Here is a 27,202-nt window from a genome sequence, read left to right as displayed (position 1 = left end):
GTTGGCTTCTTGTTAGGCCTGCTTCTGCCACTGCTGCTGCAGCATTTTGGCCTGGATCAGTTGCTTAAGAAGCTCCTCCATTCTTTCAGACTGACTGCGTTTGCAGTGCTGCAGCTGCCTTTACCCAGGACATTGTCTTTACGCTGCAATCACTATGCTCTTTGGGACTTGCTGTCTGCATCCAAAACACCAATTGTAGGATTCATACTCTCAGGTAGGCATTAGGTAGCTTTCACACAGACAATGTGGTTTGGTCCAAATGTGTGCAGTTTTTATTATTTTCATAAAACTCCTCCAAGGGGTTCAAAACCAAAAACAGTCTCTTCTGGGCTCAAAGGTATAACCGCAAATAAACAGTTCATTCACCAGCAGGTAATGACTACCAGAAGGGGCTCCGCTGTTCAGAATTCAGTCCTTCTCTCACTGCTGGCTAAACCATGCCAGAGTCTCTGCCAGGCAGCAGTTCAGGTTTCACACCAAGCTCAGTGTGCTTCAGGTTCACTGGTCACTCATCTGCTGCAGCACCTCTTAGGCTCTGGTAGATTGTCCACCATTAAACTTTCTTTTTTCCTCTCTAACACCACAGACTGCTCAGCTCCCCAGCTGACTGACAAGTGAACACCCAGCCTTGTTCTCTAGTCCTAGCAAGCCAGGTGCATCTAATTAATACCTGCAGTGGTAGGAATTAGCCCAGTCATACCCGGCTTTCCTACACCTTTTTGCGTCCCGTCTCAAACAGAAGGTCCCAGCCCAAGTTGCCAGGTCCTTGGACCAGAGTGCCTTTGTAACGGACTCTGGTCACTCCTTGTTCACTCCATGTTCTCAAACGAGTCAAGGCGGAGGGTGATCTGGCGATATGGATAGCTTTGGACTGGCCACGCTGGATACTTCAGTCTCATCCAATTGGTCGCAGACGCTTCACGGCCCTTCCCTATGCACCCCAACCTTTTTCACAAGGTCCTCTGCTTCACTCCTATACGTTCGCTGTGTTTTAATGGGAACCTGTCACAAGAAAAAATGCTATTAACCTGCAGATATGGGTTTAATCTGCAGGCTAATAGAGTTAACAACCTGCACATAGCAGAACGTTGCGGTGAGAAAATTTACTTTATTTTCCCCAGCAGCATTCTTTTTGTCATGGTGCTGGTTCCCTTTAATGGCATGACTGTTGAATCCAAGGTTCTGAGATCTAACAGCTCCTACCATGCTGAAGTGTCTTAAGCTCTGATCTGCCAAGGTCTATCGCTGTACTTAAAAGGTCTACTTACGTTGTTGCAAATAGTAGGATTGCGATTTCATGATTTTCTCCATTCTTAGGATTCTTTCCTATCTGTCAGTCTCGTATGAGCTCAGGCCTCAGCTTTCCCTCCTTGAAGGGTCCGGTTTCTGCCCTCTCCATCTTCTTTCAGTGTGTGCTGGCCTATCACAAGCAGGTAAATATGCAATTGTCTCTTCAGAGAGGAAAAAGACTTGAACTCTAGCGCCCCCAATTGGAAGCAGCGATTAATATGTCATTCTCCACAAGGGGAAACGTTACCTCTTAGATTTCAGCCTTAAGCCTTTCACCTTGCCGAATCAGATCTCATACTTTGCACTGACGAGGTGCAACACCAGAATTTACTATGTGTGCAAATTGAGATTCTGGTTTGGCTTTTATCCTAAGTCACATTGCAAGGCTCGTTGAAGGGTTGATATTGACTTTTAGGATTACTGCTTCCAATAGGTGACGCTAGATTTTAAGTCCTCTTCCTCCCTGAAGAGGCAATTCGCATATTTAATTTCCCAGAGGAGCATGCATGGCGTATAAGTCTCCTCACTCTGGCATGCCAGGCTTTACATGTCACTCTCTACAAGGAGAAACATTACCCCTTAGACCACAAGCAAGTAATAAAGTTTCCTGAAAAGTGTCATGTCTGGTGTTAGTCTCCTACACTTGCAGTGTCTGAGCTTGTTGCCCTTTCCTGCAGAGCTCCTTTGTTCTCCATCATGACCAGATGGTCTTGCGCTCTCTGTAACCCTTTCTTGCAAAGGTGGTTTCGACCTTCCATATCAAGAAGGGCATCGCTCTCCCATACTTTTTTTCCCATCTCTTAAACATTTCCAGTAGCATTTTTTCCACCTTCTAGATCTGGTAAGAGTCATTATTACTTACCTTTATGTTAAGGAGCCTTCCAATTCTGATTCTCTCTTTGTGATTCCTAACGGACCACGCAAGGGCCTGACAACCTCCAAGACCATCGTTTCTTTGTGGATCTGGTAGGCTATTTTGCAATTCCAAAAGACCAAGGGTAAATACAGTCATGGCTTAAAGTGTTTGCACCCTTGAAATTGTTCCACAAAATGAAGTATTTCTCCCAGAACATTATTGGAATTACACGTTTTTTTATACACGTTTTATTTCCTTTCTGTGTATTGGAACAACACAAAAAAACTGAGGAAAAAAGGCAAATTGGACATAATTTCACACAAAAAATTGCAGGCACCATTCCAAAAATGTGGGTAGCCAACTTTGACGCATTTGATTCTCGTTCACACTCACCTGTGGCAAGTAACTGGTGTGGGCAATATGAAAATGACACCTGGAACCGGATAAAAAGGGGAGAAGTTGACTCAATCTTTTCATTGTGTATCTGTGTGTGCTACCCTAAGTATGGAGAACAGAAAGAGAAGAGAACTGTCTTCTGAGAAACCACAATCTTTGTCCACGGTGCACAACATAATCAATAAATTTACAACTCATTGCACTGTAGCTAATCTCCCTGGACATGGCCAACAGAGAAAAATTGATGGAAGGTTGCAATGCAGGATAGGTCTGCTTATCCACAACACTTACTATCAAGTGCCAAAGAAATTCAAACTGTCCTGCAGACTCAGTTCATGCTGACACTGATGCATCCTATCTCTCGACATTTGAATGAAATGAAACACTAAGGCAGGAGACCCACAAGGACTCCACTGCTGACACAGACATAAAAAGCTAGACTGCAGTTTACCAAAATGTATGTAAGCCCAAATCCTTCTGGGAAAGCGTCTTCTGGACAGATGAGACCAAGATAATGCGTTTTGGTAAAGCACATCATTCTACTGTTTACCGAAAAAAGAGCGAGGCCTACAAAGAAAAGAACACACTACCTACAGTCAAATATGGTGGAGTTTCACAGATGTTTTGGAGTTGTTTTGCTGCCTCTGGCACTGGGTACCTTGACTGTGCAAGGCATCATGAAATCTGAAAATTACCAATGGATTTTGGGTGGGTCAGAAAGCTGGATTTGCGTCCTAGGTCATGGGTCTTCCAGCAGGACAGTGACCCCAAACATTCTTCAAGAAGTACCCATAAATGGATAGAAACAAACGCTGGAGAGTACTGAACTTGCCAGCAATGGGTCCAGATCTAAATCCCATTGAACACCTGTGGAGAGATCATAAAATTACTGTTGGGAGAAGGAACCTTCAAGTATGAGAGACCTGGAGCAGTTTACAGAACAAAAGTGGTCAAAAATTCCAGCTGAGAGGTGTAAGAAGCTTGTTAATGGTTATAGGAAGCGATTGATTGCAGTTATTTATTCCATAGGGTGTGCAACCAAATATTAAGTTGAGGGTGCCAACAATTGTCTGGCCCATTTTTGGGTATTTGTGTGAAATTATGTCCAATTTGCCCTTTTTCCTCCATTTTATTTGTGTTGTTCCAATACACACAAATGAAATAAATGTGTATAACCAAACGTGTACCGTATTTTTCGGACTATAAGACCCACTTTTTTCCTCCAAAATTTTGTAGGAAAATGAGGGGGTGCGTCTTATAGTCCGAATGTTGCTGGTGGGGTGTGTATATACTGTACAGACCAAAAGTTTGGACACACCTTCTCATTTAAAGATTTTTCTGTATTTTCATGACTTTGAAAATTGTACATTCACACTGAAGGCATCAAAACTATGAATTAACACATGTGGAATTATATACTTAACAAAAAAGTGTGAAACAACTGAAAATATGTCTTATAGTCTAGGTTTTTCAAAGTAGCCACCTTTTGCTTTGATGACTGATTTGCACACTCTTGGCATTCTCTTGATGAGCTTCAAGCGGTAGTCACCGGAAATGGTCTTCACTTCACAGGTGTGCCCTGTCAGGTTTAATAAGTGGGATTTCTTGCCTTAAAAATGGGTTTGGGACCATCAGTTGTGTTGTGCAGAAGTCAGGTGGATACACAGCTGATGGTCCTACTGAATAGACTGTTAGAAATTGTATTATGGCAAGAAAAAAGCAGCTAAGTAAAGAAAAACGAGTTGCCATCATTACTTTAAGAAATGAAGGTCAGTCAGTCTGAAAAATTGGGCAAACTTTGAATGTGTCCCCAAGTGCAGTTGCAAAAACCATCAAGCGCTACAAAGAAACTGGCTCACATGAGGACCGCCCCAGGAAAGGAAGACCAAGAGTCACCTCTGCTTCTGAGGATAAGTTTATCCGAGTCACCAGCCTCAGAAATCGCAGGTTAGCAGCAGCTCAGATTAGAGACCAGGTCAATGCCACACAGAGTTCTAGCAGCAGACACATTTCTTCAACAACTGTTAAGAGGAGACTTTGTGCAGCAGGCCTTCATGGTAAAATAGCTGCTAGGAAACCACTGCTAAGAACAGGCAACAAGAGACTTGTTTGGGCTAAAGAACACAAGGAATGGACATTAGACCAGTGGAAATCTGTGCTTTGGTCTGATGAGTCCAAATTTGAGATCTTTGGTTCCAACCACCGTGTCTTTGTGCGACGCAGAAAAGGTGAACGGATGGACTCTACATGCCTGGTTCCCACCGGGAAGCATGGAGGAGGAGGTGTGATGGTGTGGGGGTGCTTTGCTGGTGACACTGTGGGGGATTTATTCAAAATTAAAGGCATACTGTACCAGCATGGCTACCACAGCATCTTGCAGCGGCATGCTAGTCCATCCGGTTTGCGTTTAGTTGGACCATCATTTATTTTTCAACAGGACAATGACCCCAAACACACCTCCAGGCTGTGTAAGGGCTATTTGACCAAGAAGGAGAGTGATGGGGTGCTACGCCAGATGACCTGGCCTCCACAGTCACCAGACCTGAACCCAATCGAGATGGTTTGGGGTGAGCTGGACCGCAGAGTGAAGGCAAAAGGGCCAACAAGTGCTAAGCATCTCTGGGAACTCCTTCAAGATTGTTGGAAGACCATTTCCGGTGACTACCTCTTGAAGCTCATCAAGAGAATGCCAAGAGTGTGCAAAACAGTCATCAAAGCAAAAGGTGGCTACTTTGAAGAACCTAGAATATAAGACATATTTTCAGTTGTTTCACACTTTTTTGTTAAGTATATAATTCCACATGTGTTAATTCATAGTTTTGATGCCTTCAGTGTGAATGTACAATTTTCATAGTCATGAAAATACAGAAAAATCTTTAAATGAGAAGGTGTGTCCAAACTTTTGGTCTGTACTGTATATTTAATGAATATTCATGCCCTTTAACAGCGGGCACACGCGATCTTCCGGCAGGAGCTGCGCTGCTGACACACTGTGTGCCGCTATTAAGGAGCATGAAGTCACTGCTCTTGGCGCACACAGTCCCGGCGTGGGGAGCAGTGACTTCCAGCAGCTGATCTCTCCTTGTAAGCTGCGCATGGCAGTGACGTCATGCGCGGCTCACATGTAGAGATCAGTGTGGGCAGACAGGACACAGCGCTGGAGGAGAGAGAAGAAAGTTGAGTAGGAGTGTTTATTTTTTTATGTGCAACCTGATGGGGATTAGGGGGACCATGCATACTAGGATAGGGATGAGGGGTGCCATGCATACCAGGATAGGGATGAGGGGTGCCATGCATACCAGGATAAGGATGAGGGGTGCCATGCATACCAGGATAAGGATGAGGGGGGAAAATATACCAGGATAGGGATGAGGGGTGCCATGCATACCAGGATAGGGATGAGGGGTGCCATGCATACCAGGATAGGGATGAGGGGTGCCATGCATACCAGGATAGGGATGAGGGGTGCCATGCATACCAGGATAGGGATGAGGGGTGCCATGCATACCAGGATAGGGATGAGGGGTGCCATGCATACCAGGATAAGGATGAGGGGTGCCATGCATACCAGGATAAGGATGCGGTGTGCCATGCATATCAGGATGGGGATGGGAGCCACGTATAATAGGAAGGGGGGGCATATCTACCAGGATGGGGGATATTATCAGAATTGGAGACATTACCCCTATTCCAGTGTCAGCAGCAGACCCGCTCCCACTCAACAGTGCATCGTGACCACAGTTTTTGCTTCCATTTTTTTTCTATTTTCCTCCTTTAAAACCTAGGTGCGTCTTATGGTCCGAAAAACACGGTAATTGCAATAATTTTCTGGGAGAAATACATTTTCTGGAACAATTTCAAGGGTGCCAACACTTTCAGCCATGACTGTAACTGCCCTTTCGAGATACTGCTCTTTCTACAAGTCAGTTTGGACTGCATCTAGGTCTCTAGAAACAATTGAAGACGGCACTCCTTAGGAAATTTTAGATACAAGTTTGTTATTCCTCCATATAATAACAGCAGCAACATTTCAACCTATATGGTCTTTTTAGAGCGCTGTCTTCAGTTGGTTCTGTGGATTTTACACTGAGTGGATCCCTTGGGTATCTTTTAATTGTGACGTTCCCTTATGCCTAATGTGTGCTGCAGACATGCTTATGTGTCGTGCACCTAGGTCTCTGTCCACATTTTCCCCAAGTGCTAACAGATTTACTCTATGGCTGCTACCAATGCCAGCTTATGGCATAAGGTGCTGCTTTCTGCTAGGTAGTCCTCAAGGTCACTGGTTTTTCCCACCCATTAGGACTGCTTTACGATGTCCGTCTGTGTGTCTCCCAATGTTATTAAAAAAGAAATTTGGATTTTTGTACTTGTGGTAAAGTAACTTTCTCATTGCGTACTTGGGAGGACCCACTCCAGCCCTATTCCTAGTTTTCCTGTCCCCGTCAGTTCTGACTTCCTGTAACCATTGTTTTTCCTCTCTGGGTTCAGTCCATGTTGGTTCCTGGCTGTTACTTATTGATTAAGTTTTTTTCTATTTTTGTGGTTGCTTTCATACTGGTTTTGGAAGTAAACTGAGCTGGCTAATCTCCGAGGAGAGGGTATAGCCAACAAGTTGGAGCCAAAACTTTCTTTGGAGTCAGTGTTAAGGCTCTTGGTGGCAGGGTGTATACAGACTGTCTTTTGATTCCCAATGTATTGAATGAAAAACAGATTTAATGGTAAGTACAAAAATCTAATTTTTGCATGTGGACATTGAGCATTTTTGTATGTTTTCCAGATGGGACAAAGCAAGAACTTGGCTTGAAGGAAGCAATTTGTGAGCCTAGTGAATACCATGTGGAAAGTAAAGCCCTTCTTACCACCATTGCCGTATTGGGAAGTGCAGAAACACCCCATAGCAACAAATGGATGGAAAAGTCCTCATTTAGTGAAGAGCTGAATGAATGTAGAAACCCTTACAGACGTAAATCTTTAGATGAAAGTATTGAAGGCTTGGACAAAGTTGGAGAGGTGGCCCTCAACACAGCGACTCAAGAAGGCGCAATGATGGAAACCATCAAAATTAAAAATGAGGAAAACATCCCAAATGAAAACATTTTAGCTATTGATGTCTACAAGGAAAGCAAGGCCACCATACCCTGTGAAGACATTACCAAAAAAGATATTGTAGATAGCAAGGTGTCCGCAAAACTTCTAGAGATTGTACCTGAAGATGTTTTGATTTCACAAGATGAACCCATCCAAGAATATATGGAAAGTTACAGTGGCCTCAATATCTGTGCAGATGATGTGCCTCTGGTTTTAGGTCATGTAGATGTGGTCGAAATGGAAGACTCTTTTGTCAGTGTAGCTGGGACACTAGGTGAAAAGGGTCCAGCTAGTGAAGATTGCAGAGATATTGAGTCAATCCGCGCCGAAGACTTCAGTCGACATGAAGAGACCGGATCTGGAGAGGTATCTACTGAATATTTGTTGGCTATAACTAGTGAAAGTGAAGAGGATTCAACCAGTTTCAACATCACTGAGTGTGGAGAAATGGCACCTAAAGACTTTGAAGAAGTGATTCATGTGGATGAAGACATTGTACTTACAGAAGGAGTGATCAAAGAAGTTGGAGATGCTGCCCTCAGCATACTAACCCAAGAAGGCACAATGCCAGAAACCATTCAAATTGCTGATGAAATCGTACCTTTGTTGACCAGAGATGTCCACAAGATGGAAACCACCATGGTCGGTATTGAATTAGACAAGGAACACAAGGTAGCCATTCCCAGTGAAGACATTACTGGAGAAGATATTGTAGACAGCATTGTGTCCGCAGGACTTCTAGACATTGAACCTGGAGATGTTTTGAGTTTACAAGATGAAGCCATCCAAGAATACGTGGAAAGTTATGGTGGGCTGAATATCAGTCAAGATGATATGGCTCTGGTTTTAGGTCATGTAGACGTGGCCAAAATTGAAGACTCTTCTGACAATGTAGCTGGGACTGAACATGAAGTTGGTCCAGGTAGTGAAGATTGTGTAAACATTGAGGCAATTTGTGATGAAGACTTCAGTGGACATGAAGAGACAGTATGTGGTAATGTATGTACTGAATCTGTAGTGATTATACCTTATGAAGAAACTGGGGAAGATGGACAGGATGCAATTGGCTTTGACATTACTGAGTGTGGAGATATGACAACTAAAGACTATGAAGAAGCGATTCAGATGGATATAGATATTCTATTACCAGAAGGAGTGATTAAAGAAGCTGGCATAAGTTTTGAAGAGTTTGAGTCCACCATTGTTGAAGGTTCACTGACTGACTTCAGCCAAGATTTTGCAGCTAGCGGAGGTGAAGAACTAGTATCTGGAGAAGACATGAAACTCAAAGACCTCCGTGAAGAGTTTGTAGCTAAAGAAAAACTAGAAAGAGAAGCTGCATCTTTCGAGGATTTCTATTGTGAATCTCTGTCTGCAAATGATCACGAAGAGTCTGAATTTGTCCAAGAATTCATGGAAAGCAGCCATCATGTGCATTGTTGTAGGGATGTATGGGACCAGAGTGAGCAACCAATACCAAGAGATAATAACAATATGAAACGGCAAGAAACAGATCAAGGTATTTGAGTAAAACAACTTTTTATCTTAAGGTTGTTAGACGATATTACAGCCTCAAACAGTAGTGATCGGAGCTAGATGCCACTGTCAGTCTATATATAAAAAATTAGATTTTTAATTTTATCTAATAAAAAAAAAAAAACTAAGTTAAAATCAACTTCATCGATTCCCAAAATAAAACAAGCATATTTGGTATTGACTAATTTGTAAAAGGGAAAAAAAAAATCTGATCTTTGAAATAAAACCTTATTTATCACGTATGGTAAACGCTGTAGAAAAGAAAATCAGAATTGCTATTTGTAGCCACTTCACCTTGCTGAAAAAAAATAAGAGACTATCAAAAAGTTATATCTACACCAAAATGATACCAATAAAAACTACAGCTCGACCAAAGTCCTCGCATAACTTTATAGATGGGTCTTCAGATATTACCACAAAAGAAATTAAAAAAAAGTTCTGAATTTTTTAAAAGCAGTATATTGTATCTATGTACAGTTGAAACCAGAAGTTTCCATACACTATATAAAAAGACACACATGCATGTTTTTCTCAATATCTGACATGAAATCAGAATAAGCCTTTCCCGTTAAAGGTAAATTAGGATTACCATAATTTTTAATTTTTGCCAAATGCCAGAATAATGAGAGCGAGAGAATGTTTTAAGGCATTTTTATTACTTACTGCAAAGTCAAAAGTTTCTGGAATGCTCTACCCCGGACGATCCGATTGATGCCTAGCCCCCACATCATCAAGCGCGCTTTAAAACTTCATCTCTTTAAACAAGCCTACCACCTCAACTCAGTAGACTAACTTTCCCCTGTTCCCTCCATCTAAGTATTATTCACAATCTGCTCCCTACTATTCATCTGTCTCCACACCCTCCATGCACTCGATACTTGATTATTGCACTTAAACATACAGGCTGATGACCGCATCATGCAGCCTTATATGAAAATCCCTATTTATTATAATTGCTAGACCTGAAATAACAAGCACTTCTCACCTATTGTGTCCCCCCATTTCCTTGTAGATTGTAAGCTTGCGAGCAGGACCCCCACTCCTAATGTAACTGTTCAACCTGTACCTTGTATTGAATTTATTGTATGTATATGTCACCGCTTAATTGTAAAGTGCTGCAGAATATATTGGCGCTATATAAATAAAATGATTATTATTATTGATTGACAGCTGGCTTCTCCCAATTTTGGCTGCGGAGAGCTGGCTGTCAGTCAGCGGAGAGCTGGCTGTCAGTCAGGATGATGTCAGAAACTGCCACTCTGTTGACAGCGAGAAGCTGAATCTCCGGCAGGAGCGGTCAATGACCGGCGCCGGGTACAACAGACAAGTAGTTGGCTCTGAGAGATACTACATGCCTTTTTCTTTTTAAATTCCCTGATATTTCCTTTAAGTGCACCTGAAAAACTTAGAATGCATTTTAGGATCATCCTGAAATTTCACCCAAAAGCCAAATATCCCTTACTTAATGTAAAAAAAAAAAAAAAAATATATATATATATATATATATATATATATATATATATATATATAGTATGTATGGGTGAGCTGTAGTTTTTATTGGTATCATATTGGTGGACTTTTTGATCTTATTCCATTTTTTTTTTCAGGGAAGTGAGGACCCAAAAATGACAATTCTGACATTTTTCTTTTTTTACACTGTTTACCATGAGAAACTTGATCTTTGGTGCCTGTTGTATGTATTTTATTTATTTTTATTTATTAAAGTCATTTGCACATTATTTTCTAAGCTTTTACTGTTTAATTGCAGAGTATTAGTTGAGCGGTTACATGTGAATGATTGTCTCTCCTGCAGAGCGAGCATCAGCTGGGATGGCTGCAGAGGATGTGTTGGAGCTGGCCGCTGAGGATGAGACTTCAGAAAGGGATGGTGAGTCTGATACCATCTATCTGCTCCATGTCATTTGTATGTTCTTGGATTTAATCCCAGCTGGTCAATTCAGATTACATTTTTCCTGGGTAAGTGTGAGTGGCTTCTCAGTGGACTTTAGGCTGCTAGCAGAGCTCAAGTACCTATTGGCGCTTTTGTGCTGATGAGGGGTGAAAACTACAGAGAGCCGCAATATAAACCACTGTCTCTACTAACGTGGCAGAACGGCTGCTACAAAGCTCTCTGCCATCACCAGCACTGTCCCCCGAGGTAACTCATGACCTCTCTCCCTCCTAAATCTTCCCCCATCACCTGTGAATGATATTATTGAGAAGTGGAAAGAACCGCAGCAACTCCGCCACAAAGTGGAGACCTTGTAACGTTACAGAATGGGGGGGCTAAGGAGCAGAGAGCAGAAAAGTCAGCAACGCTCTGCTGACTCCATAACTGCGTAGCCCTATGGTATTAACATCGGCACAACCACTGCTCCCCCGCCAGGAGCTTCATGGCTGAGCATCTGCATGCAGCCGTACATCACCAAGCACAATGCCGAGCGTCAGATGGAGTGGTGTAAAGCAGCCAAGACTGGAATCTGTGTTCTGTGCGATGATGGATCACACTCCTCTATCTGACGTTCTAATGGAGTAGTCTGGGTTTGATTCCAGGAGAACGTTACCCCCTGACTCAATTGTGCCCGCTTTACAGATGGCGGAGAAGGATAATGCTATGGGCTGTTATCAGGGGTCGGCATTGGGCCCTTATTTCCAGTGAAGGGAAATCATAATGGTTTAGCAAATGACATTGTGGACAATTGTAGTTTCAGCTTTGTGGGAACAGTTTGGGGAAGACCCTTTTCTGTTCCACATGACTGTGTCCAGTGCACAAGCTCCATACAGACATGGAGGGGGGAGAATATGACCGGCTGCACAGAGCCTCGACGTCGTCCCCATCAAATGCTTTTTGTAGTGGATTTTACTCCAAAATCCATGTATGGTCCCCTTCAAATACTCCTTAAATAAGCTTCCTATTGATTTTTTTGTTTTTGCACTTTTATTTTTTCCTTCACTTCTTCCAAGAACAAGATCGTTTTTAATTTTCCACTGACAGAGCCGTGTGATGTCATGTCTTTGCAGGACGAGTTGTAGTTTTGAATGACACCGTTATTCTTTTCATATAATGTACTTAACGGGAAAAAAAATCCTATAAGGGTGAAATCTGCCATTGTTTTTTGGCTGTTCGTCATGCTGTAAAAATGACCCAGCAGCACGATTATCCATGTCAGTATAACAGCGAGCCCAAACTTATACAAAGTTTTTATTTTGTTTTTAGACTTTGTAATGAATTAATAACTTTGTGCAAATAATGCATTGGTTTGAGTCATTGCGCACAGGTCAGGATTATGGAATGGACTCATGGGGTGACCCTGCCACATTGCATTAATGTTAAAAGCGATCAAAAAGTCATATCTATCCCAAAATTGTATCGATAAAAAAGTTATCTCGACTGCAAGAGATAAACCCTTACAAAGCCCCATTGATCGAAACATGAAAATGCTACAGGTCTTGTAAAATGACAACGCAATCAAAACCTTTTTTTTCTTTTTCAAATTTTTGTATTTTTTTTCACCACTAAAATAATAATAATGAAAAACACTTGGTGAGGGAAGGAATAAGTGTACAACGACGGGAAGATGGGGAAGGGAGCGCAACAACTAGAGAAAGGGGGAGTGGCGATCCCTAGGCAGATCTAATATCACCCTGGCTACCCTATCGCCGAGCAGGAACCTAAACCCTGAATGTCCCTAGAGCTTGTCCCTAGATAGGGAGGGGACAGGGTGAGTACTGGTTAAGCCCCATCACAAACTAAAGACAACAAGGTAAACAAAGGTGATACACTTAGCTTGAGCAGACACCAGAAAGATAAATCCAACTGTCCTCCAAGGGCACCAAAGACGAAACTAGCCGACTGCTAGTACTCCAAGCCTGCACAGAAGTACATAGAACTAACACCGGCGACTCTCTGGAGAAACAGTGTTTTTAACTACCAAGCAAGGGTGTGTCAATCAGCAGCAGAAGATGGAGGTCGCTGCTGGGTCCTAAAGGGAGAAGGATATGCCAATACTAAAGAGATGAGAGGATCAAAAGGTGTCTGCAATGCCAAGAACAGTGACCCTCTACAGTCGGATCCAGAGCGACTGTCTGTCACACCTGACACACCCGTGACAACACTGGACAAGTTTGGTATCGCTGTAATGGTACTGACGAGAATCATGCCGCCTGATCATCTCTACCATACAATGTGCGTCAGTTCCCAAAAAACAAAGTCATAATTGGATTGTTGCTCATGCAAAAAAATGACGTAAAAGAACAGGATTTAACAAAAACTCCATACTTTTATTAAATACACATAAGAAAACATCGATATTAATAAAGTTTGCACAGATACATAGATGGTGAGCAAAACTGAAGATATCAGGACAAGAGCAATCATATAATGACACGATTGAAATTAGATGCTTGGAGCGGATGTAAATAAGGGCATGTAGACCACGTGCTCAATCCCAGCCATCAACCTATTTAATTCAGATGCTAAGGTGCATAATGCGTATGTAAAAAAAAGTCCATATAGCAACTGGGGTATACATATGAGCATATGGGTCACATGCCCCATCCCAGCCGCTCACATATAAAGCATCAAAAGGCTACACTCAGATGCCAAAGTGCACAGTGCATATACAAACAAATCCATTAGGCATTTAAAAATAGATAGCAACGAGATGTAACTCACATATAAATTACTAGTCAGTCCAGATATCGTCACCCCTACGCGCGTTTCGGCGCTGTGCCTTCTAGGTGAGCGGTTGGCTACTTTTGGCATCTGTGACCTGTCTCACCTTCCCCTATTGGTCAAGTAGTGTTATTTAAGGGATACCGATTTTAGACACACTATGCCCCCAGTTACATCTGAGTGTAGCCTTTTGATGCTTTATATGTGAGCAGCTGGGATGGGGCATGTGACCCATATGCTCATATGTATACCCCAGTTGCTATATGGACTTTTTTACATACGCACTGTGCACCTTAGCATCTGAATTAAATATGTTGATGGCTGGGATTGAGCCCGTGGTCTACATGCCCTTATTTACATCCGCTCCAAGCATCTAATTTCAATCGTGTCATTATATGATTGCTCTTGTCCTGATATCTTCAGTTTTGCTCACCATCTATGTATCTGTGCAAACTTTTATTAATATCGATGTTTTCTTATGTGTATTTAATAAAAGTATGGAATTTTTGTTAAATCCTGTTCTTTTACATCATTTTTTTGTATGAGCTGCTATCATAGACGTTAAACAAATATCTTAATGTTCCATTATAGTGGATTTGTATATGTGACCTTGGTGGTCAAGTAATTTGTTTCATAATTGCATTGTTGTTGTTTTTTTTCCCACAAAAACTCTACACTTGGAATTTTGTTTCCATTTTCCAGTAAATTGTGTAATAAAAGGAATGGTGCCATTTGTCCCACAAAAAATGCAAGCCCTCATACATCTTTAAGGACGGAAAAATAAAAAATTTACAGGCTTTAGAAGAAGGGGAGGAGAAAACTTGCCAATAAAAAACAAACTTGCAAATCAAAAGTTATAAAAGTAAGAACGTGGTCCTGCGCTTAAATCCGGTCTGTGGAGAAGGACCGGGCCTGCTTGTCCTCCTCTGGTGAATGAAGTGCTTCTTGATTTAAGTGTTAATCTTGGGACCTTTTAATTCTCCCATCGTGGAGAAATGTAGTGATGTGTGACATTTAGGCCCAGACATCCATAGTTTCCATAATCTTATCCTGCAGGTAAGCAGCCAGACAGCTTCAGCAAGTACAGAGAGTGCCCCACGTTACTCGCCAGTATGGACAGCGTGTACGAGAGCGACCCTAATGACCATCTGGAGAAGACAGACAGCGAGAGTGAAGGTAAACTGTGATCCTCGGCAGATACTGCTACGTTTTCACACTACTTATTTGCCAGCTAGAATCGCTGCTGTTTAAAGGGGTTATCTGGGACTCTGCGTATTGTTCCATATGGGGCTAAGAACTTACAGGCAGATAAAGTACAACTACCTGGTCTGCCCCGCCGGCTCAGAGCCGTCACAGACTCCTTCCACCGATGATTCTGCAGCTTCCGGTGACGTCATGTCAACGATGCAGCTTCTCTTCCAATTTGCTCTGTTGGCGGGGCGTCACTGTCGACTTCATGCTGATTGACAGTCTGGGATGTCGGCAGTGACGCCCCCGCCAACAGAGCGGAAGAGGAAGAGCTACTCTGTTGATATGTCAAATGAAGCAGGAGAATTGCCAGCAGGAGCTGTCCATGACTTTACCTGCCTGTGAGTTTTGGCCTTTTATAGGACAAAATAAAGCAAAGTCCCGGATAACCCCTTTAACCACTTAGATGCTGTTGTCAGTCACTGACGGCTGGATTTAAATGGTTCGGTTGCTTTGGCCGATATCCATACTCCATTATGTGGGGGAACAAGAAGATGACCTTCATCACTAATGGTGTTCTCTGACCCTTTTACTGCCTAATGCCCCATGATGAAGCTTGTCGTGGTAGCCCTTCCAGGAAGAGCTAATTTGGATTGAGATACAAATTATCTCCAAATCTGCCATTTTGGGTTCAAATCAGATAAATAAATACGATGTTTCGGAGAAAAGAAAATAACACACAACCAGTGTCTGAGTGTACAATTCTTGTCTGCCCTCAGATCCCAAGCAACAAGTATTATTATACACCCCCAGAAGAAAGGGAATGGCTACGTGCCTTACCTAATACAGAACTTATTTTAATTGGAAATAACAACGTTGTAAATTGTGGAAACTGATACAGATGTCCTTGAACTAAACTAACTCTGTCCAATTAACTATACTTTAAAAAAACAGAGGAAAGCTTAACAGAAAGACACCTCTATATAACGCCCTGTGCTATCGCTTTTGTGAATAACACTTATAAAGCTAATATTAAATTATCAAAGATATAAAGGTAGATTTAATTGTCTAAAATAATAATCAAAGCAAAGTATAATTATTTACCATAACAACCTCTAGACCATACATGTCAAACCCAGGCCCGTGGGCCAAATCTGGCCCAAAGGGTGTTTTTTTTTGGCCTGTGGCACCAGAACCACCACCCCTATGCGGGGCCCATTATACTGTATGGAAGGAGACTGTGTGGGGCCCATTATTCTGTATGGAGGACTGTGGGGCCCATTATTCTGTATGGAGGACTGTGGGGGCCATTATTCTGTATGGAGGACTGTGGGGCCCATTCTGTATGGAGGACTATGTGGGGCCCATTATTCTGTATGGAGGACTATGTGGGGCCCATTATTCTGTATGGAGGACTATGTGGGGCCCATTATTCTGTATGGAGGACTATGTGGGGCCCATTATTCTGTATGGAGGACTATGTGGGGCCCATTATTCTGTATGGAGGACTATGTGGGGCCCATTATTCTGTATACTGGTTGGCCAGCGACTTTGTCCAAGTTTTTCATTTTGGCCCTCTGTGGGTTTGAGTTTGACATCCTTGCTCTAGACTGTGAGGGGAAACGTTTTAAAATGTTTTTTTTTTTCAAAGGGACACGATGTAATTGAAAATGCAGATCAGTTGCCCGCATATTGGAGGATCTTACAATCATCCTTTATACTTAGTAATTCTTACAGGTACTTGCTTTCTACCAGTGACGCTGAAGGTAGTTTGCAGCTATATTGAGTCTACTCCGCAAACATTCATTTTTGTAAATTATAGCTCACCTTATCATACAATCACTCTTGTAGAAAGGGATGAATCGGGGCAATACTAGGGAGTCCCTAGCTGTTGGTGCCATAGCTCCATAGGATGCCCTCTTTCCCTCTGTTTGCATGCTGGATTATAACATGATATTGTCTTTTCTCAGAGTGTCACGGGCCAGGAGGCAGCACTAAAGTTCAGCTCTGGAGTTACTTCAACGAGCCAAAGTTTTCTGTCAGAGAAAATGTAGAGCCTGAAGGTGAGGACCCCCTCCCATAATTATAGAAACATGATGGGGAAAGTTGGAAATGTGTACAGTTGCAGCGAGAATTATTCACCCCTCCTTCATGGTAAATTCTAATTACCGTATTTTTTGGACCATAAGGGTGCGTCTTATGGTCCGAACGTTACTTTACCGGTGGTGGTGGAGCGGGGATCGCAGGGTCCTACGGCGGCGGAGCTCCGGCGGCCATTTTCCTGTAGATCACAGCCTCAGGAAGATGGCCGCGGCCACCGGAAGCCGCACACGCTACTCTGCTGCACCGCCGGACACCGCTCACAGCCCGGCAGAGGCCCTGGCTCCTCTGCCTCACCGCCGGACGCCACTCACAGGTCCAAGCCCCAGTCCACAGGCCCCAGCCGGTCCACAGGCCCCAACCAGGCACCGGCATCTCACCTCTTCTGCTGCCGTGTTCCTGAGGCAGGGAACGGAGGGACCTGCGATCCTGCTCCACCATCACCGCAACTCACAGCTTCTGGAGCACTGGCTTCATGTATCCAGGGTCCGCAGCATTCCTCCACTTCCGCCGGGCCGGTTTCCTGAAGGACCCTGCCTCCTGCTCCACCACCCCCCAGGTAAGATACCTAATCAGACTATAAGACGGACCCCATCTTATAGAAAATATTTTTTTTCCTTATTTTCCACCCCAAAATTTGGGGTACGTCTTATGGTCGGGTGCGTCTTATATTCCGAAAAATACGGTATTAGCTACATTTCCAAACTCTCTGCTCTTTGTTCTGTCTGATGGGTTTATTGCAGTGTAAATAGCTCAACACAACTAATATAACAAGTGTTTTCTGGACATTCGTTACAAAATGCTACTTTTACTGACTACTGCAGGCTCAAAATGATTCACCCCCTCATGTTAAGCATCTTTAGTACTTAGTGGAGCCTCTCTAGCTGTTATGACCTGCTGCAAGTGTGACACATGGCACTGGAGGCATCTTCAAGCCCCACCATGCTTTATTCTAGACATTGCCAAGCCACCACCATGCTTCACTGTAGTTGTTGCTGAGCCACCGCCATTCTTCACTGCAGGCATTACCGAGCCACCGCCATTCTTCACTGCAGGCATTACCGAGCCACTGCCATGCTTGACTGCAGTCGTTACTACGCTACCACCATGCTTCACTGCAGGCATTGCCGAGCCACTGCCATTTTTGACTGCAGTTATGTTATGCAAACAATAAGTCATGGATTACAAAAGAGTTGAAACATTTACTAAACATGAAAAAACTGGCTTTTAAAAGGAAGGACAAGGAGGCATTGAAAATTATACAGCGAGACCTAAAGGGGAAAATTAAGATTGCCCGTGAGGCATTCAGAGTTAAATTAGAAAATCAATTTGCACAAAAAAGCTCCAGAGAGGTGTGGGCTGGAATGAAGCTAGTGACTGGGTTTAAGGCAAGGTCGGAGCAGGGGGGTGGTGGACTTAGAATGGCTAATGAAATGAATGAGTTCTTCAATAGATTCAGCAATAAAGTTGCGGTAGCAGCAGGGAAGGGGGAGGAGGCCGGGGAACAACTAGCTAAATTAACAGGGGGTGAAATAGATCATTTCTCGGTCTCCAAAAATGACGTGAGGGACCAGTTTAGTAAGCTGGCCATTGGCAAAGCAGCAGGGCCTGACGGTCTCAGTCCACGTGTCCTCAGAGTGTGTGCAAATGAGTTATGTACTGTCTTCCAGCATCTCTTTAACCAGAGCTTACAATCAAAGAGAGTACCAGTGCTATGGAAGACTTCCTGCCTGGTGCCGGTTCCCAAGACTACCTTCCCGGCTTCCCCGGGGGACTATAGACCGGTGGCCTTAACATCGCATGCAATGAAGTCCTTGGAGAGAATAGTACTTGCTCACTTGTGTCCGAGGGTGATGGCGCATACTGATGCTCTTCAGTTTGCGTACCGGCAGGGACTGGGGGTGGACGATGCTGTAGCGTCTCTGCTACACACAGTACATTCCTTTTTGGACAATGATGGAACCACTGTGCGTGCTTTGTTCTTTGATTTCTCTAGTGCGTTCAACACGTTACAGCCACTCTTACTGCGTGGAAAGTTGATTAAAATGGCGGTGGATGAGGGACTTGTGAATTGGATAATTGACTACCTGTCGGATAGGCCACAGTTTGTTAGGTGGGGGACGGCTACATCAGATAGTGTACTGAGCAGTGTCGGAGCCCCGCAGGGAACAGTGCTGTCGCCATTCCTCTTTACATTGTACACAGCTGACTTTCAGTATAAATCAGACCGTTGTCACCTCCAGAAGTACTCGGATGACTCTGTGATAGTTGGCGGTATTGGGAAGGACCGGGATGAAGAGGACTATAGAAGGGTGGTTGCGGACTTTGTAGTATGGTGCCAGGCTAACCATCTAGAACTAAATGTTAAGAAAACCAGGGAGTTGGTGATGAGCTATGGAAGGTGCAAGAAGGTATGCCTACCTGTTACCATTGACGGTCAGGATGTGGAGATGGTGGACAGTTTCAAATATTTGGGGGTTTACCTGGATAGCAAGCTAGACTGGAAGTGCCACATGGAGAAGGTCTACAAGAAGGGGATGAGTAGATTGTACTTCCTAAGGAAGTTAAGGTCTTTTAATGTGTGTGGCAAAATGCTTGAGGTGTTCTACCAATCCATTGTGGCTAGTGCCACCTTTGCGGCAATAATTTGCTGGGGTAACAGTGTGCGTGTTGCTGACGCCAACAAGCTCAACAAACTTATAAAGAAGGCTAGCGCGACGGTGGGCCTACAGCTTGGGACTTTTGAAGAGGTGGTAGAGGATAGGATTAAGAAGAAGTGCAGAGCTATAATGGGCAACAACACACACCCGCTTTATGAACTGTTTGCGAAACAGAAGAGCACATTCAGCAATCGCCTAATACAACTAAGGTGTAAAAAGGAAAAATACAGGAGATCGTTTGTTCCAACAGCTATGGGGGTGTTTAACGAATGTCTGAAAAGCAATGTCTAAAGCATTCCAAATGTTATGTTATCATATGTGTCATGTTCGAGATCCGTGTTCTGCTGCTGTGATACCGCAATTTCCTCCGGGATAAATAAAGTATATCTTATCTTATCTTATCTTATAGACCTTCAATGTTTAGAATGCACCTTATTTGGGAACGTTGCCAGAAGCTGGTGTCTGGTTATGTATTATGTGTGCAGCAGGTCATAACCGCCAGAGGGTACTAAGTACTAAAGACGCTTGTCTTAATGGAGTGAGTAACTCTTGAGACTACAGTAGTCTGTAAAAGTGTCATTTTGTGTTGAATTTGAAGAAACCTCTTGTTATGTTAGTTGTGTTGAGCTATTTACATTAATTGGTTTATTGCAAATAGCAAAAAGTTTGTAAGTTTTGCAAATAAACAGAATATGTAATGAGGGGAGGGGAGGGTGGGGGTGGTACATTTTATTTTTGGATTGCAAATTAAACTAGTAAGGGTCCGCTTGAAAATAAAATCTATGCTGATGTTTGTAGTTTTTTTGCACTACAAGACTGGTTCATTGGGGAGTCTTAACAAATTACTGACCATGCAGATTTAATATCGACTCTTCTTAGGTCTCTATAATGGTGTGCAGGTCTCCTGATTGTACTCCACAGAGTCATAGGCATGTAAAAAGCTTTTGAGCTCAGGCTGGTAGAACTTTGGGCCATTAATACTGCTGCACAGCCGTGCACCCTAAAGTGTAACATATCTTCTCTGCAGATACTGAGGAGTGTGGTGAAAATACTTTAAGTGAGAGCATATGCCAAACTGACGATTGTGATACAGAAGCAAAAGATTTAGGTGATCACCAAGGTCAAGGTAAGTGTGATTAAAGCTGTGCAAAACTGCCACTCGAAGCCTAATAAAGTTGAGCGACCGACAGCTTCTTTATCAGGAGAAACAACATTCTGGATGTGGCTTGTCCTGATGAAGTCTGTGTACTTCGAAACGCATTGACCAATAAAAACCGCAGTCAATAATTTCGCCTCCTGGATACTTTTATCATATACAGTACAGACCAAAAGTTTGGACACACCTTTTCATTTAAAGATTTTTCTGTATTTTCATGACTATGAAAATTGTACATTCACACTGAAGGCATCAAAAACTATGAATTAACACATGTGGAATTATATACTTAACAAAAAAGTGTGAAACAACTGAAAATATGTCTTATATTCTAGGTTCTTCAAAGTAGCCACCTTTTGCTTTGATGACTGCTTTGCACACTCTTGGCATTCTCTTGATGAGCTTCAAGAGGTAGTCACCAGAAATGGTCTTCCAACAATCTTGAAGGAGTTCCCAGAGATGCTTAGCACTTGTTGGCCCTTTTGCCTTCACTCTGCGGTCCAGCTCACCCCAAACCATCTCGATTGGGTTCAGGTCTGGTGACTGTGGAGGCCAGGTCATCTGGTGTAGCACCCCATCACTCTCTCTCTTGGTCAAATAGCCCTTACACAGCCTGGAGGTGTGTTTGGGGTCATAGTCCTGTTGAAAAATAAATGATGGTCCAACTAAACGCAAACCGGATGGAATAGCATGCCGCTGCAAGTATGCCTTCAATTTTGAATAAATCCCCAACAGTGTCACCAGCAAAGCCCCCCCACACCATCACACCTCCTCCTCCATGCTTCACGGTGGGAACCAGGCATGTAGAGTCCATCCGTTCACCTTTTCTGCGTCGCACAAAGACACGGTGGTTGGAACCAAAGATCTCAAATTTGGACTCATCAGACCAAAGCACAGATTTCCACTGGTCTAATGTCCATTCCTTGTGTTCTTTAGCCCAAACAAGTCTCTTCTGCTTGTTGCCTGTCCTTAGCAGTGGTTTCCTAGCAGCTATTTTACCATGAAGGCCTGCTGCACAAAGTCTCCTCTTAACAGTTGTTGAAGAGATGTGTCTGCTGCTAGAACTCTGTGTGGCATTGACCTGGTCTCTAATCTGAGCTGCTGCTAACCTGAGATTTCTGAGACTGGTGACTCGGATAAACTTATCCTCAGAAGCAGAGGTGACTATTGGTCTTCCTTTCCTGGGGCGGTCCTCATGTGAGCCAGTTTCTTTGTAGCGCTTGATGGTTTTTGCAACTGCACTTGGGGACACATTCAAAGTTTTCCCAATTTTTCGGGCTGACAGACCTTTATTTCTTAAAGTAATTATGGCCACTCGTTTTTCTTTACTTAGCTGCTTTTTTCTTGCCATAATACAAATTCTAACAGTCTATTCAGTAGGACTATCAGCTGTGTATCCACCAGACTTCTGCACAACACAACTGATGGTCCCAACCCCATTTATAAGGCAAGAAATCCCACTTATTAAACCTGACAGGGCACACCTGTGAAGTGAAAACCATTTCCGGTGACTACCGCTTGAAGCTCATCAAGAGAATGCCAAGAGTGTGCAAATCCGTGATCAAAGCAAAAGGTGGCTACTTTGAAGAACGTAGAATATAAGACATATTTTCAGTTGTTTCACACTTTTTTGTTAAGTATATAATTCCACATGTGTTAATTCATAGCTTTGATGCCTTCAGTGTGAATGTACAATTTTCATAGTCATGAAAATACAGAAAAATCTTTAAATGAGAAGGTGTGTCCAAACTTTTGGTCTGTACTGTACACCGAGGAATCCATTGGTGCCTCCAACGGCCCTGTAAACATTTATATCTCCATTTACCTACTATAACGGGTTAAAGAATATAGTGTATACCAGCGTTTTGTATTTTTGGGACCCGTACACGTTTGCTATGCTTGGAACCTGTACACACTGCCTGTTAATGTTAATAGAATATTTTGGTTCCTAATGATGAGACTTTTTTTTTTTTTCTGCGCTGTGTGGTGATTTAGTGGTTTAAAGGGAATCTGTCAACAGGTTTTTCCTATCTAATCTGAGAGCAACATAATGTAGGGGCAGAGAGCCTGATTCGAGGGATGTCACTTGCTCAGTAGCTTGCTGTAGTTTCAATACAATCATTGTTTTATCAGCAGGAGATTATCACTACAGGACTAGGTGTCCCATGGCCAGGCAGTCCTGCTAATCTGTGTAACCCCACCCCCACCACTGATTGGCAGCTTTCTGTGTACAGTTAGCAAGCTGCCAATAGAGTGTGGGCGGGATTACACACAGCTCAGCGTTCTGACCCCTGCTCCATCTACAGAAGAGAAAACCGGGATTCCATCAAAACTGCAGCAAGCAGCCCAGTAAGTGAGACATCTCTGGAATCAGGCTCTCTGCCTGTACATCATGCTGCTCTCAGATTTCATAGCAAAAACCTGCTGACAGATTCCCTTTAATGACCCTTACTTTTTTTTTTTTATTGCTCTTCTTTTTTTTTTTATATAAAGGTAAACTGTAAAAAGTAAAAAAATATAGCAAATTATCTACTTTAGAATGTTTTATTCGTTAGATTTAGAGATTCACAGTAAAGTTTATTTCTGTGTGTTATTCCTTATGTATTGTTTCATTTTATTTTATTTGTGTTGAGAGGAAATTTTTTTAAACGCGAATCGTAAAAATGTGTTTATTTGTTTTGTTTTTTTTTGCCACGTTCATTCAGGCACACAAGACACCTTGGGTATAGGCTACTGCCATCGCGGCTGATGCTAGGCACCAAAATAACAGCGTAAAGGGGGATCCAAAGAGTGGAAAGAAGATGTGAGGGACGGGTAGAGTCATACGGCCTGAATAACAGTGAAATTGTGGAGGATTGATAGGTAGAAGGCCGGCAAGACTGTATCCTCATGTACAAGTTAAGAAGAAACCACCTTGGTTAGGATTGATAGAACGAGGTGAAGCAACACCTTGTCTTGGAGGATTAGGAAAGCAGTTCAGAGGTCCACCATGGTATTGATGGACACAAGGTAGACCACATTCACGCTTGGCCAGCAGAAAGGGAGCGCATTATAGAGCATGGTGGTCCAGGTTAAGTTCCCAATGAGGATTGAGTTGTCTATACGGAGGGCTCAGGATGGGCCTCCTGATCCAACAAATCTAGATTGCTGTAGCATTAAGGGAGAATCGATGCAGTGCGATTGATAGACCGCCTCAATTGAGGGTACCTCATTGTCAGAAGCCACATGCAAAAGTGATGGTAGAACGCCGTGCCCTCCGTAGCATTCTGACCCCCTGCTTTGGTATTGTGTATTCGGTCTTTCCCCAACCTTCTCTCATGATTGCATTTTTACTGCGCTTTCATCTTTTTTGGCGCTGATTTGCAGCATTTTTTAATGCTTTTTTTTATAGCACAGAAAGCTTTGATTCTGCACTTAAGCAATCAACTGTGTTGTTGTTTTTTACATGCGTTTTTTAGGGTCCACATAGAAGTCCATAGAGGAAAATGCGCAGTTCAGCAGCGTCTTCAGGCGCACAGCGACCGCTAGTTTTTATGAAATCACATCCACTTTGCTTGGAAAATCATGACTAATTGCCACAAACGCAGGATTGTGTTTTTTTTTTTTTTTTTTTAAAGCTATGAGCAAACTAGAACTGGGCAATATGTCCTGAAAGAAGCTGTGGTCGGAGGCGATGATAAGAAAAAAAAGTGTCCTAAAAGAGACAAGGGACTGAAGAGCAGATTAAAAAAAGAATAAAGGAGACCCAGTAGCTATGTAAATTGGAGACCTTGTCATAGAATATTAGAGTTGGAAGGGACCTCCAAGGTCATCGTGTCCAACCCCCTGCTCAATGCAGAATTCACTAAACCATCTCTGGCTGTGTGCCCACGATGCGGCTTTAATGCATTTCCACAGCGGCATTTCTGCCGCGAAAACGCATTAAAAACGCTTGTTAAGTTGTCTCCATGTTTCCCAATGATAATCCGCATGTGCTGTGCACGTGCTGCGGAAATTTCTGCTGCAGATTATCATTGCAGAAAAATGCGCAGAACAACCATTTAATGTGCGTAATCGCGGCGAAATCGCCACCGTTGACTTTGCATTGAACAGCATAACATCCGCATGTATACATGTATGCATGGGGATGTTATGCGGTTCAATGTGCGGATGGTACCCGGGTCTGGAGAAGAGGAGAATCTCCTCCAGACCTCGGTACCATTAGTAAAAAATAAAAAAAATAAAACGTTTTACTTACATCTCCGGTGGCCCCCGGTCTCCTCTCCGGTGGCGTCCTCTGTCCTCAGCGTCCTGCGGTGTTCAGAAAGGAACTGCGGTGACGTCATTTAGTCATGTGATGGTCACGCGACGACTGACATCAGCAGTCGTGTGACTTGTCAGCTGTCTAAATGATGTCACCGCAGGTCCTTTCTGAACACCGCAGGACGCCGAGGACTGAGCACGCTGCCGGAGAGGTAAGTATAATGTTTTTTTTATTTTTTATGTTTTAATTCTTTTTGTTTATTATTATTATTGATGCTGCATTTAAAGCCGCATAAGTTGGTCACACAATATAAATCCATGCCAGTTGCATGGATTTATATACTTGTCAAGCACTTTTCCAAGTGATGCTCAAAATCACTTGGAAAAGCGCTTGAAAAAATGCATGCGAAAATGCATGCAAAAACGCTTAAAAAAAACACTTCTCCCTTTCAGAAAAAACGCATGTAAAATCCGCATGCGAGGGAGATGCAGAAACACTAAGGAAAAATCCGCATCAATTCAGCATCGTGGGCACATAGCCTTAGACAGATGTCTGCCAGCCTCCATTGAAGGAGAAATAGAATGTTCTAGTTGGAAGGGACCTTCCGGGTCATCATGGACCTCCGGTGTCATCGAGAAGTAATGTGTTGGCCAGGAATCGAACCTGGGTCAACTGCTTGGAAGGCAGCTATTCTGACCACTATGTCACCAACGCCTGTCGTACCTGTCGCCTTGTTGTACCCATCGCCTTGTCGTACCTATTGCGAACCAAAAGGAAGCTCAGTGCTTGCAGAACGGGATATAACCTGATAGTAAGAACACTCCTGAGTGCTTGGCGTCAGCCTCGGACACCCAAGCTGCGTGTGTCATCAATGACACAAGTGAGAAATGTTCCCCCAACAAAATATACCCTCCCGTTAGGTAACAAAGCTCCACTCCAGGACATTCGGTGTGTTTTTCTATTTTCAACTTCTCTCTTAGGGTCTCCGCTGACCACTCGGTTTGCTGCTGCTAACTGGCAAAAGCTTTACTTTACACTTCACCTTTATTATACTTGCGTGAAACTGACCTTAGTATAATTTTATGCACATTTATTTCTATGGATTGGTTTTGTTGCAGCTACTGAATCCCAGAGAGATGTCAAAGACTCTGTCAAAGCAGAACTGTCCCCTGTAACAGCGGCAGAAGAAGGAAAGAAGCCTTGAAGACCACGATCACAAGCTGTAGAAAATGTGTTCACTGATTCGTTCCTGTGATATAATTTCTTAGTTTAGATATAAGCCCTCAGTTAGATGCCACACACCTGACTGCTGTTTTCTTGCACCTTGTACTTTTCTTATAGTTTGTGTTTATCTTTAATATTTGGTCGTCCCTGCAGTTAGCACTTAATAGGATCGGAGAGGATCCTGTGATCCTCCTTGATAAGCAGTGATAAGACCGCCTGACTTTGGCTAGTAAAATGCCTTAAAGAAAATGGAAATTTGAGGCTCTGTAGATTTTTGTGTTGTATGTAATTAAAAAGATGTTCTTTCAGTAGAGTTGTGCTGTAGATTTTAATGAGTGGAACTTTGAAGAACTCCCCAACATTGCATGCCTGAATAATAGGCCTATTCCGACATTGGATTGGACATGTGTGTTGGAGAGTAATCAAATCGATTCTATGCAAATTAAATCTGTCGAATTTTATGAAATTTGCAGGTCCCAGAGAATGCACCAGATTGCATCTGCCAGAAAAGGTTCACGTGACCATAGGCACGGCTTTTCCCATAATGCCTTGCAGATATCACATCACATGCTATAGCGTAGCTGATCAGAAGGGACTATCAAAATCTGTATAAAAGTTGAGGCAAGTAATAATGCAGCCATTTTAGGATGATTCAGTAGAGAGAGAGGATGTCAGAGCTCACAGCTCAGTCATAAAGGTAGGGAGAGAACATTTTAATACATTGGACTACTACTTTAGACACACTGTGTTTCTCTATAGCAGGGGTCTCAAACACGCGGCCCTTCAG

At 43.0% G+C, this 27,202-nt stretch overlaps 1 protein-coding gene across 1 annotated transcript in view; it reads left to right on the top strand.

Annotated features, from left to right (window-relative positions):
- LOC141258441 (uncharacterized) overlaps positions 1-26,395 on the top strand; it is a 58,880-nt gene extending 32,485 nt beyond the window's left edge. Inside the window, exons 6-11 of the mRNA XM_073673439.1 lie at positions 7,323-9,152; positions 10,983-11,057; positions 14,901-15,020; positions 17,003-17,095; positions 20,820-20,918; positions 26,310-26,395. Coding sequence (XP_073529540.1) covers positions 7,323-9,152; positions 10,983-11,057; positions 14,901-15,020; positions 17,003-17,095; positions 20,820-20,918; positions 26,310-26,395 — 2,303 coding nt within the window. The remainder of the gene's footprint in view (positions 1-7,322; positions 9,153-10,982; positions 11,058-14,900; positions 15,021-17,002; positions 17,096-20,819; positions 20,919-26,309) is intronic.
- The last annotated feature ends 807 nt before the right edge of the window (positions 26,396-27,202 follow it).

The sequence above is a fragment of the Phyllobates terribilis genome, unplaced genomic scaffold (genome assembly GCF_046119375.1).
Source record: "Phyllobates terribilis strain yellow unplaced genomic scaffold, ASM4611937v1 Scaffold_3__8_contigs__length_932513732, whole genome shotgun sequence".
Lineage (NCBI taxonomy): Eukaryota > Metazoa > Chordata > Amphibia > Anura > Dendrobatidae > Phyllobates > Phyllobates terribilis.
The sequence above is the reverse complement of the archived record's forward strand: the minus strand, read 5'-3'. Positions and strand labels throughout refer to the sequence as shown.